This window comes from Pezoporus occidentalis, unplaced genomic scaffold (genome assembly GCF_034315485.1).
Source record: "Pezoporus occidentalis ecotype Australia unplaced genomic scaffold, CSIRO_AGI_Poc_V1 ctg7, whole genome shotgun sequence".
NCBI lineage: Eukaryota > Metazoa > Chordata > Aves > Psittaciformes > Psittacidae > Pezoporus > Pezoporus occidentalis.
Genome location: NW_026916052.1, coordinates 11,027,381 through 11,040,308, shown reverse-complemented (window position 1 = coordinate 11,040,308; position 12,928 = coordinate 11,027,381). Strand labels below are relative to the sequence as shown.

At 38.7% G+C, this 12,928-nt stretch overlaps 1 protein-coding gene across 5 annotated transcripts in view; it reads right to left on the bottom strand.

The window, feature by feature from the left end:
- Positions 1-12,928, bottom strand: part of MTHFD1L (methylenetetrahydrofolate dehydrogenase (NADP+ dependent) 1 like) — a 153,281-nt gene that overhangs the window by 108,026 nt on the left and 32,327 nt on the right. For 2 of the 5 annotated variants that reach the window (XM_062641747.1, XM_062641740.1), the window contains 6 exons: positions 10,308-10,444; positions 8,992-9,038; positions 7,255-7,362; positions 6,254-6,328; positions 4,473-4,575; positions 1,098-1,174 (listed from right to left, as the gene is read on the bottom strand). In XM_062641747.1, coding sequence (XP_062497731.1) covers positions 1,098-1,174; positions 4,473-4,575; positions 6,254-6,328; positions 7,255-7,362; positions 8,992-9,038; positions 10,308-10,444 — 547 coding nt within the window. Of the gene's footprint in view, positions 1-1,097; positions 1,175-3,419; positions 3,539-4,472; positions 4,576-6,253; positions 6,329-7,254; positions 7,363-8,991; positions 9,039-9,505; positions 9,586-10,307; positions 10,445-12,928 lie in introns of those variants that run through there. The other 3 variants (XM_062641741.1, XM_062641742.1, XM_062641743.1) reach the window with 3 other exon arrangements.

The following is a 12,928-nucleotide window of genomic DNA, read 5'->3' as shown; positions in this document are numbered from 1 at the left end:
AACCAAAACAAATGAGCACTTTTAGTGGAAGGCGTCCCCACCCATGGCGGGGGTGGAGGTGGTGGTGGTGGTGGAACTAGATGACCTTTAAGGTCCTTTCCTACCCTAATCATTCTATAATTCTATGATTTCTTTTCTAAGTTCTTCTCTTCAATTTGACTGGACTAACCTGCTGAATTGCGCAAAAATACCAGCACTACTTTTCGGTCTCTTTATTTAGGCACAAAGCCTAGAAGAGACCTGAAGTGCTACAGAAAAAGTAAGATACAATTTCCAAAACTAATGAAAGCAGTATTTCTACCGCAATAGCTATTCACCTCAAAACAGTCAGAACTTCAAGGTTTTCATGATCCAGAATGTTAGATTACAATATCTTCATCAAATTATATCCACATCATCACAATGATTTTGTTCCACCTGTTCCACACTGCACTGTTTCAGAAACTGATTTACCCTCACAACACCAGAAACACTTGTTCAAATAGTGCTGGAAAAGTCTGGCTTTCAATTTATCTTTAATTGACTTCTAGAAGCTCTCATACAGAAATGTAGGTTATCTTTTCCACACACATACTCGTTTTCTGAAGTATCACTTTAAGCCCACATACTAAAATTAAGCACATTCTCAAAGTTCTTACAGTTTAGATCCCAAAGCTGAGATGCATGAGAAGGAAATGAAAACTGAGCAAAAAGCTTACAGTCATTTCCAGTCCTCATCAATGGGACCAACAACACATGACTTGCCCCTGCATAGATACTACTTAATTAGTTTCAGTGACTTAAAAAAGTAAGGAAAATCATACGGATTAACCTTATGAGGATGTAAGAGCACCTTTTATACTCATAGGACAACAATGTCTAACCCCTAACATGCATTTTTGTCAAGTGCTTTCAACACATTGGGTGATATGCATTAATTTCTAGGCTCTGAAACTTCAGACTCAGTTACTCCTTAACACAATCAGTTTCACTACAAGAATACTACACAAGACTAACAGATGTTAGCACTGCAATTCAAAGAATTATGCTGAAAGAACTGCAGAAACATCTCTCAGCCTCTGAAGTCTGTCCAGAACATTTTAACTGTCTTTACATACCTGACGGATAAATCCTCTCTCTGTATTTGCCTGCCCAATTGTTATTTTGCGCAGGAATCTGTCATTTGTATCCACCACTGAAACAAGAGAATAGCAAAAACAAAACATGTTAGCAAAGACTCAGGCATCTGTTTTATTCCAGGCATACCTCTTGATCTACATGTAAGATTCAGCTGCTTGAACAGTGTAACCAGACAGCCGCACTCCTGCATTTTAGCATTAGCATTGACTCGGTTTCTCCCTTCTAATTGATGCTATTAGGTGACAGGTTTAAAATAACTCACATAAAATTTCTCTGAACAGCATTTCAAGCTAACAGATTCTTATATTCTGACATACAATTTAATATTTTTCCTACATAAGAGAAATCTGTCAGTAGATACAATGCACCTCAGATCTACTTCAAATCATCTGCTTCATCATTGACTTGTTAAGAATTGATCTTAAGACTGCATGATGTAGGTTAAACCTTGTCTGTTTCTCTTTTAAAGGATGATTATGTTGTCAGACCGGTTCTTCCAGACAAGCCACTTTCATGCACATTACAGTAACTAACTCCACATTCAGCTGCACAGCAGCTAAAGGAAGGTTTTTTTCAACTGCCAAGATCATCCATCTGCTATTTAACACAACTTCAATTTTAGACAATTTTATTTCTAACCTGGAAACACTTCTGGTATTGCAAGGGCATGTCCAAACCATCCTGTGGAATTACTAACTTCACTATCACTGCGAGTCAAATTCTCCAGTTCTGCACTGACAACACTCAATTTCTAACGTGCCTCTGTAGGAACAAGAGCTCTCTCACCTGCTGAAAACTGATTGGGATTTTTATTGGGAAGAAAGATCAGGAGGATACTTCTGTTTGTTAGAAAATGAGACCAAACTCCAAGACCTCTCCTTCCCAGGAATGGCAATCCCCGCAGTATGTGAAAATGGGCTCCCCCTTTCTTAAGGGCTCTTTAGATCTACAAATGTTTTCATTTGCACTGACCATAAAAGAAAGAGTGGAAGATACTCTAGATCAGTTCATGCAGTAGCTTGGCAACCAAATCAGTATTACGTTAGGTGTAGATCTGAGCCCTATTCACTTCGAAGCAGAGAATCAAGAAAACTCTGGAGAAGTTCTCTGCACTGAAGGTCAGTGAAATCACCTTCTCACACTTTTCCTGCTGATTTTGGAGATTAAAAAATTTCAGAAAAGGACAATGTAACAACCCAAGAACAAGAGGGACTCTGAATCTCAACCCTACACAATCCCAGTTCGGGGTTGTGGTTGAGCTGAGAGCCACTTCCCCTACTTAGCCATTTCTTGTGGAAGCGTTGTAAACACCATATGTGCCTTCCAACTTCATAGTATTTACTCTTCCAACTACATGGGATTTAGGACCCTAATTTCTTCAGGAATTCCATTTAAGGGATGGTGCAACTATTTCTATTTATACACAGTCATACTCTAAAATACAGCACTGGCAGAAATTCCAGAACAGAGCCTGCTACATGGAAGCAGTAGCCTCATACCAAGCTGTGGTTAGCATATGCCACCATGAAGCCACAAGCAGACTTACATGTCTTTCCTGACTACTCAAACACTGCTGAGAGCAGGAACTAGCCTTCCCACCAGCCTGGACAGCCAGTGGGCAGCTTTTTATCTGGTCCTTCCTTGTGAAATCATACAACCTGAACACTCCCTACCATGAAATTATAACTAACCCTGGAACTCTTTCTGGTCACTGGGATACTCTGGCTTTTTTACCATAGTCAGAATTCATTCTCCAGGAGGATTCCAATAGCTGTGTTTAAAAGCAGTAAAATAAGAATTAACTGGTTTTGCCACTAAAGCAATTTTTCCTTTTCCAGATTCTTACTCTTCCTTACCCAAAGCAAACGTTTCAGGAAATTTTAGGTTCAACCAAGTGTTAGGTTTAATGTATCTACTTCCTTATCCTCTAGAGATATAAACAGGATCTGAATACCAGGGGAAGGGTAAGTGGGGGGAAGCTTTCCTTCTTTTCAGTATGTTGTACCTGCTGAAGTTAGTATATGATGGCAATGAACTTTAAGCTTGTGACACTTTTAAGGAAACAGGTCCTGACTAAAATTAATTTCCAGACAATCTGAAAGCTTTCTCTTCTGCCCTTCAAATTCCCTGGTACATAACAAGCTTCACATACATATGGATTGCACAAACAGTCCCAAATATAACATTTTCCAAGTTACCTAACCCCCTTTTTTTTTCCTGAAATTTTTAAGACATGTACATCACACAGAGCTGTGTGGAACAGAAGGTTCACTAACACTGTTAGAGATTAATTAACTCACTCGAGGTTAACAGCTGTTGAGTAATGCTGCCTCCTCCCAAACCCATGCTGATAAAAACGATGATTCATATTACACTAAATATTTATATTACTCCTTCATCCTAATACAGGTCTCTTCCAGACACACTGTATATAATAAAAAACATCTTATGCCACATCGCCCACTATTACCTTGAGAAATACATTCCAAGTTTGAGATGACATGCACACAAAGGGCACAGTAAAGTATGCCCAAGAAGCCCCATTTCTCAACAGATTTGCCTTATTTCTCCAATCATCACAATACATTCAATTTAAAAATGATTTTGAACTATACAACTGCAGTGTTTGAGAATTTAGGAAGATCATAAAATCCAATGGAATTTAGTGCATAATTTTATGCAGGGTTTACTTCTTTAAAATGAAAAAGAGATACAGAAATTGAGGTAAACATTGAAATTTAACCCAGCACCAGAACTGGAAAATAACAGAGGGGAGTTGTCTAAGGGTGTGAGAGTGGACACTGATTTGCTTGGCACACATAGCTGAAACTGTACTACATCTTTCACCTCTTCTTCCTATCAAAGCAAACAGCTAGGAACACTTTAAAAACAGGAAAAACACATAATTCCAGATGCCTATTTAGTCTCTAAGCTACCCAGACTGCTGAGCTGGGGAGCATGAGGGCCCAAAGTCAAGTAGAGTAAGTACAAATAATCTAAAACATAATAGACACAGTTAAGAAAAGAATGGATAATATTTGTAAATTGCGCAGAAAAGCAACTTTCATGTTTTGACGTATTATCTAATATGAAAGAGAAGGAATGTACTTAAACTGTCGGAATAACCTATCTTTCAGAATATGAGCAAAGTCTCTTGAGTTACTGCAGGTATTTGAACAAATTTAGAACAACATACAGCACCTGTATTTGTTACACACCCACATTTCCCACTTGCAAATAGGTCATTCTTACAGTCAGAGCACATAAACAGCTCTGATTCAGGTAAAGTTAAGTAAATTAGGAAATAAGTTATAATTAAATCCAAGCTGAAGTGAGGCTTTCTGACTACATACCTCTTTGCCACGTTATGGTAGATGGGTCAATATCAAGGCGAGCAAATCTGCTAACCTCCTCTTCCGCTAAAGTCCCAGGATCAGTCTTATATATTCCTAGTTTCTACAGAAAAACAAGTTAAAGAAACACATTGAAGTGACTTTTTTGCTTCAAAAGCTAGAGCTGCTCTGCCTTATCACCCCCGCTTTCAGCAAGCATTTTGGAAAGAAGCATCTCAGAACCAAAACTATTAAATAAAAAAATCACACAGGAAAACACCTGTAACTAAAATAGGGGCAAATGTAGATGGATAAATGAAACAAGAAAAGAGAAATACTCATAGGCCTCTTTCTTACACAGGTGAACTTCTTAATGTAAACCAAAGATGAAATTCAACATTATCCGCTACCAATAAAAAGATAATTAAATGCCTGCTCTATTTCATGGAAATCTTTGAAAGACCCATGCATGGTCTTGTGTGAATCACCTTTGAATGAAATAAAAAAAGGTACTTTAAGAGCCCATCATCCATGAACTAAGTCACTTATAACAAATAAGCCTGTATCTCCCACCTTTTACAGATTCACTATTTCAGCAACATCAAACCTGGTTTTTGGGTGAATCTACACAAACATGGATCAGAAAGCTGTGGAAACTTGTAGTCTTAAAAAAAATAAAATAAAATTTAAAAAAAATCTTAATTTTCTCTGGCATTAGATAAGTGTTCCTCTGTGAATTAACCAACATGCTTACACTTCTTTATTAGTAAAAATAAAGCAAATATAGAAGTCTAAATATACCCAAAACACTCCCCCTCCTTCCCTACCTGTTACCCTGTAAACAGTGTAAACAAGGACAAATTGAAAATACTTCAAAATTGTTATGGAAAATTCTGAGATCTACTCTGCCATAGAGTGAAGCAGGCATCATCCCCAATTTAGTTTACTGGCATTCAAATGAGCAGCACAAACGCTTAAACTGTTATGAGAAACATTTTTTTTTTTCCCTTCTTCAAAACAAAATCTGGTATTACTTCTGTTCTCCTTTCCAACCCTAATTCCAAGTGCACACTTGGCAGCTATCCATTGTCTCCTGATAACTCTGAAACAACACCGGTCAGGGCTCAAAAGCCAACAGCAAAAATGGAACTGGACACAGAAGACTGAAGCTGTCATTAAGGGACAATTCAAGGGGTTCATATTTTCTTTCCCCTATGCAAGTGCACCGTGTTGCCCTCTAAGTATTTATTAGAACAGCAGCCTCAAATCCAGATATATTATTCATACATGAATTGCACAGAAAGCTCTGCTGGAAGCATTTAGGAAGCAAGATGGGATGCAAAAGTATACTACGCACACAAATTTACTTCTACCCCTCAAAGGAAGATTGCCAAATTGACATCAATAAAACCCCAGAAGTATATGCCATAATACACTTTCAAACCCAGAAAATATTGCAAAACCAAAGAATGTGAGTTGTCGAATGTGACTTTACCATAATAGGAAAAGTATTTTAAATACTGTAACTTTAATATCTCATAAGGAAAGACACAGCATTTAAAAACATTATTGGTTTATTTCAAGAGAGAAACAAATGGCAAAAATGTCAGTTATGAAAATAACTAACTCAGATCCTATTACTTCAAGGATGATGCTTTCAGAAAAAAAGTCTGCACTCAAAAAATTCATGAGGGAGGTCTAGATAAACTCAGTCCTGTACATCAATTTTAAACAAGTTGCATAAAAGAGTATGTTTTATGAAGAGATACTATCATTGAGGAGAGGCTACACTAACAACTTACTCTCAGACGGGCAAGCTGAATAGCAGAAAATCCTCTCACGCCATTAACTGCTGGAACCAGTCTATTATATAAAGCCTAGAAAAAACACATGAGAAGTTAATGAAAGAAAAAGTTACAATCAGGAAGTAGTTAAATAAAAGCTAATGTCTTCATTTCATTCAGAGTAATTTAATTAAAATTTCCCCACCACATAAGTTGTGGACTTCTGTTTAGCGATTTAAAAAACAGTTCCGAGAAGGCGGTAGGCTTTTGAGCAATGCCTATGATTTAACAGTCTAAATCCAATTATAGAAATTATAGCGTTTCTATGCTTCATCAAACAAATACGTATTATTTTTGAAATTGAGAACCCTTTAAAACTTTAACCAGGGTCCAAAATTATTCAAACTGCGGCTATCATTTGCAAACTGACCTAAATGCACATTTGTATTATACCAAGTAAAGGGTTGGTTTAACTCAGTTTTGCTGAGTTTTAACACTGAGCCAAGAAAGAGAAGCTCCTTCCTTTACTTTCGTTTTTCCCTTTAAAGACCCAAGTTACATTTTTGTTATGATCACAACATATTTAGAAGGAAGAGGATCTACTTTATTTTCCCCACAAATGCTTTTTTCTTAAGGTATATTACAGCCAACTATACACCAGAAATATAATTTTTAACTTTAGAAGGAGTATACAAATTATTAAAAAGAGTAAGATTATATATATCTTTTATTAGGTATATCAACATATTTTATTAGATTATTTAGTACAGTCTGAAACAGTTGATAATGTTCTGGGCATAAGATCCTTATCTCGAAGACTACCTAATGATAGCTATTTGCCAGAAGAACATATTCTATAAGCAAAATTTCCCAGGAGAACATAGAATGGCTTCAGCAATCATTTCTGTTCATACAGTGAAAATATAAAAAGATAATCAATTTATTTTGCTTTGAAATGCAGTTTACTGAAAAATAGGAAAGCAAAAAATGTCATAAGGATATCAGCAAATAACTCTCACCTTATCAGACTGAGTATTCTCATGCAGGATCCTAGCATCAATAGCAGCAGCCAGCAAATTATTTGCAGCAGTTATAGCATGAATATCGCCAGTCAAATGAAGATTGAACTAGGAGGTAAAAACAACAAAATCCTTTTGTAAGAAACCATTTAACTAAATTTATTAATTTCAGGCAGATTAGCAGCAACAATCATTGCTATCTTCTTGAGGCTGCAGCTCTGATTAGTTACCTGTCAGTGTATATGAAATATTATCAAGCTGAAAATACACTGAGCTATATGAAGATTTTCACCTGCATACATGGTAAAGTACCCTTAGTTTAGCCAAACAAAGCCAAGAGCATCTTTATTCCTTGCTAAATGATCCAAGAATGAAAAGCCTAGGGCTACAGTTCCACATCATTAATACTAAATCAATTAAATACTGTCAGTATTCACTAATTGAGCTGGAGCAGGGGTGCAGATTTATGCTGAAGTCCCCAGAGCACACTGTGCATGCTGGGTTTCGGGGTGTATGTCAGCTTTCTGCCATGGGAAAACAGCCTGTGCCTTATCAGGCATGAACTTTGCTGATATAAATTTGCCCAGCAAAGTTTTGTGGACAAATCTGAAATCAGCAGTTTAGACTAGATTAGGACTTGATGAGTAGGTACTTTATTTTTTATATATCTCTGACAGAAGGAGGTGGGAGGTCAATTTCAGCTGCACTGCAGCACTGACTGCAGAGGGGCATCAACAGCAGCTGGCACAAGCCTTTGTGCTCACACTCACATGCAACAGGGAATCAAAACTCTAACCAAGTGCTACATTAGGGCTCTGTTTGGACCAGCTGTGCACTTTCGAGGCAGTACTTCACCAGCTTAGGCTATCCAAGTGGTTTTGTTGAGCTCTAAATATGGCTCTTTTGGGGTGAAACCATCATGCATTTCCAAACAAGCACTGAACGTACGTGTAAGCTTAGCCATGCTACCCTTACATGTCCCACTGCTCAGAGATTTACTTGCATTTTATGCTCTGGAAAAACACAAAACCCTATTGTCAACTACAGCATCCTGAGCCCCTGGGCATATGGCTAAGCCTGCTGCAGACAAAGGAGGTTGGTTAAAGAAGGCACCCAGCTTAGATGGCAGCAGCCAACTGACATTACATACAGTCTATGCTTCATCTCTGTCCTTGACCCAGCCTGTCCATAAAAACATGGACCATGTAGCTTTACACTGTGAACGTTGTGTTAGATAAGGGTGCATGCTTCAGAGCATCATTATTTTCACAGTGAAAGTATTTTGAAAGAGCTAGGGATGATGCCATCTTCTACAGAAACCCATTTACTTGTGAGTAGAGGACAGCTGCAGATTAATTTACAGGTAAGAAAATAATTCTCTCACTTTGACAATGCCAGAGCTCCAGAGCACCAGCAGCCCTGACTGTTGCTGCCTGAACCCCTGGGGCTCCCCCACAGCCTCATACCCCACATCAGTCCCAGTGCCATCAGCCTCTGCCCCAGCCATGCTGCAGCAGGGCTGGTCTCCAGCCATAGGCCTCACCAAGCCAGACACATCAATTGCTCATGTCCCAGCCTGGCCTCAGCCCATCCCCACGGAGGCGCCCAGTGTCTGGGCTGAGGCTGTCCCAGTGCCCCTGGCTGCCTGTTCTGACAGACCATCACCACTGATCAAGTGCTGCAGCAGCAACCTCAGCCTGAGGGACAGGGACTCACTGCCCCCCATCACTGTCTCACCTCCTCCATGGGGATCACTTGGGCATATCCACCACCGGCTGCTCCACCTGTGCAGGAAAGCATACAGTCACATCTGACTCCAATCAGTATTAGAGAAAAACAACCACCCTTTAACACACAAAGTCAAACATACAGTGTTGACAACACATTTCTCAGCATTTCATTAGGGGATTAATGATGCACCCAAATGAACAAGATTTCCTTAAACCTTTCTGGCTTTTTCCAGCAGGAAGTAAAAGGGGAATCCTTGATCTGAAATGAAAGCCTACACATGACGGCTGGCCCAGACTTTGGCTATGTAATGGCTACCCTCTGCTCCTGCCCAGATTTAGGACATGGTCATGCACATGCAGCTGTTGGGTGGAAAGACACAGCAGTCACAAGCAAGCACTGCTTCTGAACAAAACCTTCACACCCTTGCCTGAGTGCTCCTTTCCCGCTGCCTCTCAGGGTACAGGCAAAGAAGTTCTCTGTAGCCTATGCACAAGTTGAGTGGAGGGATTAAAGCACTCACATTCACCAATCTTGGCTGAGAAGCACCAAGCACCAGGAGCCTTCCAGCTGAAATCAAACTTGTTAACTTAAACTTCAGCAAAGCAAAGTAGAGCAGATGGGGAGTGCTTGCCCAGTTAGGCATCAAACTCAGCTGAGAAATGGCAAAAAGAAGATTACATTACTTCCTATAAGCACTGAAGACAGGCTTGAACTTTGGCTGGCTCTTACCTGGCCCTCATGCTTTTAAAGACCTTCTAGGCAGAGAAGCTGTGATTAAGGGTGATAACTCAGAAAAACAGAAAGAAGAGGTTCAGACCTAGCCAAACTTATGATGCAGATGAGCTGAACCATACGCTTACCTGCCAACTTACTTAGATTGGATATTTTTAATCAATATGAGTGGATTTAGGACTCCTTCTCAAGGAATAATTAAACAATAACATTTAGAGACATTTTTAGACAGTCTCCGAGTAGAGGAGTTGCTGGAAGGGCAACTCTTTTTGAGTGTACTTGCACAAAACAACTCTTGGCTAACACAGCCCCATGCCTTTCACTATGTTTGGGCCTCATCTGCCTTATCAATACACATTAAATGCATGAACATAGATATGAACCTTGCATGGGAAGACGTGTGCAAGAAACATTTATCTACTAGTTATAAACTTTCAAAAAATCCAATATGCTACCATTCAGACAATTCACTGAGTGAAGTAACTAAAGAATCGAAATGAAAATTAAAAAAAAAAGGAGCAAAAGAAAAAAGTATTTCCTTTTAATCTTACAGAGGTCATAGAGTCTTCAAGTCTTCAAATATTATGTACCTTTAACTCCAAAAGTAGGTCCTTGAGAAGGTTGTCTCAGACAAGCAAAGGAATTAATGTTAAGGTGTGCAGTAAGCGCCTGAACGAGACCAATTGTGACTGTGCTTTTCCCCTCTCCTAGGGGTGTAGGGGTTATTCTAGCAAAACAAGAAAAAAGATTAATCAAATTCTTTGCTGATGTCAGCCTGGCTAAGGATATCAGAACTTAAAGCTTTTGATTTCAACGAAGAATATTTGTACAGCAAATTTCAATAAGATTACTTTATCTCCACAAAAATACTGCCACAATGTTAGCCCCTAGCTCAAGCTGGAATGCTAACATACATGTGTCTTCGATTTAAGCAATTTACTATGATAGCAGAAAAAGAGAAGATTATTTTGGCAAAAGTTCTAAAAAGAATATATTGAATTTAGACATTTTTATTACAGCTAAGTCTCACCAGTTTCATTAACAAGCCATCCATCAAGATACTCCGAGCATGTATTAATACTTTTCTGTAGTAATGCATGAGATATTTTATTCCCACTGCTCAAAATTTGAATGAAATAACAGAATATTTTAAATTAAATAACCGACACTTCTGTTGTAGTAGAGCTCAACTCTCCCTTCTCCAGCTTCCATGTCATCACAGTCTTCAACAGTGACAGATCAATTGCTTTTTGTTTAAAACAGGACACAAAAGTTGCTGTATTCAACTGAACATGATTTGTTTTACACTTACGTTTCATGATATTGTTGCAGATTTAATGGTGATAAGAGACAATTACAATCGTAGTCCAACCTCCCATACAAATGCTCAAAAGCCTCATGCTACAACTCCCACACCTAGACCATGACTGAACCAGGCCAGAATATTAGAAGTATATCCAACCTTGAATCAGAGACTCTAACCTCCTCTCAAAGACTATTCTTGTACCTTTAATGAAGGGACAATGACAGCTGAATTTTTAGGTAGAAAACTTCATCAGCCTTCAGTGAATGAGAGACGCCTCAGTTTAAGTGATGTCTTCCCTACTTTCAAGGTCCATGTTAAAAGTGGGGGAGTTTTGGAGTTTTTCTCTCTTTTTCCTTTTCCTCCTTAAAGTAGGAACATGCCTCATGTCTCCAAAATGCATTCAAATGATTCAATTGAGGCACAGCATTTCTCCTCATTGGCAAAAGAAGAAAGCCCCAGTCCTTCTCCCACTCACAGTGCTCTCACACAAGTCCCACTTTTTGGCAAAGTGTAACCTTTCATATCTTTTCTGTCTTCACTACTTGCAGAGAAGTACCTTAGTGAAGTTGACATTAAGAACTAATGTTCATTCCCAAGGAAATACAAGCATGCACACACATCCTAGTCAAAGAGGAACCCTTATTCTATGACCTCTTCAAAACTTGAGCTAAAACATCTAGCTCTAACTAGAAACACTTCCTTACCCAAACAGTAATTTTTCCAAGTTATTGCTATCCTCAGAGCACAACTCAAATGCATTAAAACATCAGTAGAATTGTAAGATGCAGCTTAGTTCAGTCAGTTCACAAATTTACAAAAGCCCTTCTTTGTCCCACGAAATGTAAACACATGAAAAACATTAACTTGTCACAAATCTATCTTTTACTTCATCATCGGATCTGGGGCTTTTTGCTAGGAAAAAAGAAGCCTTTGTCTGGAAAAATTTGGGCAACAGGAGGCAAGCCAAATTAACATCTTCTAGTGGGAGGTGTCCCTGCCCATGGTAGGGGGCACAGAACTAGATTATCTTAAGGTCCTTTCCAACCCTAACCATTCTGTGATTCTATGATTCTGTGCTGTTCTAGGAAACAATTTTTCTATTCCAAAAAGTGATATTTTAACTCAAATTTCAGTGAAATCAATGGAATTTAATACATCTGTAAGAGACTCCCTAAACTGAAACTCTTTCTAAATAGTATTTTGTCTACTGGCAGCTTTGAACTATTTTCATATGACCATGTAGCACATGGGTTACTTAATTTGGGCATTTGTTTTCAGTCATTTTTTCCTAAGTTTATAACATCAAGTTTGCCCACAACCCAATTCTTAAATATTTTCAGTAACTTACTACCCAGACTATTTTGGCATCCCAGCTTCCTAGAACAGCAGTCTCTTAACTTAAAAGGGAATTCACAGATTTTTAGCAAAATATCTATGTAGAGCCAACAAAACGTGGGACATTTAGAGCATATCCTGAGAAGGATCCATTTTATCTACTCTCAAAAGCAGTTTTGGTCCCTGTCATCTTTTTAACCATACTATGCCTTCGTATTTCCTTCTGATCTACTGCAGGGGCACAAAATGCTTCATATTTGCAGCTCCTAGAAGAATTGAGACCTTTTAGTCTCTACATTGTCATGACAGTGAGCCCTCCTGCTTTTACTACTGCTACAATGACAGCTTCTGTTTTCCCACCACTACTTCTGCAATCTCCATTTTGTCCTGGGATCCTTACTTTTGCACAAAGATGCTTCTTTCAGAGCACCAAGGCCAGATTAACCCATATGCACATCCAGTTTCACCCTCCTGACTGCTGTGTTAAACACTGATTGCCCCAAGCCCATTGAAATAATTATTAGCATGGCTTCTCCCTGCCCTTTGTTCTGCTACCGTCTCATTCACTTT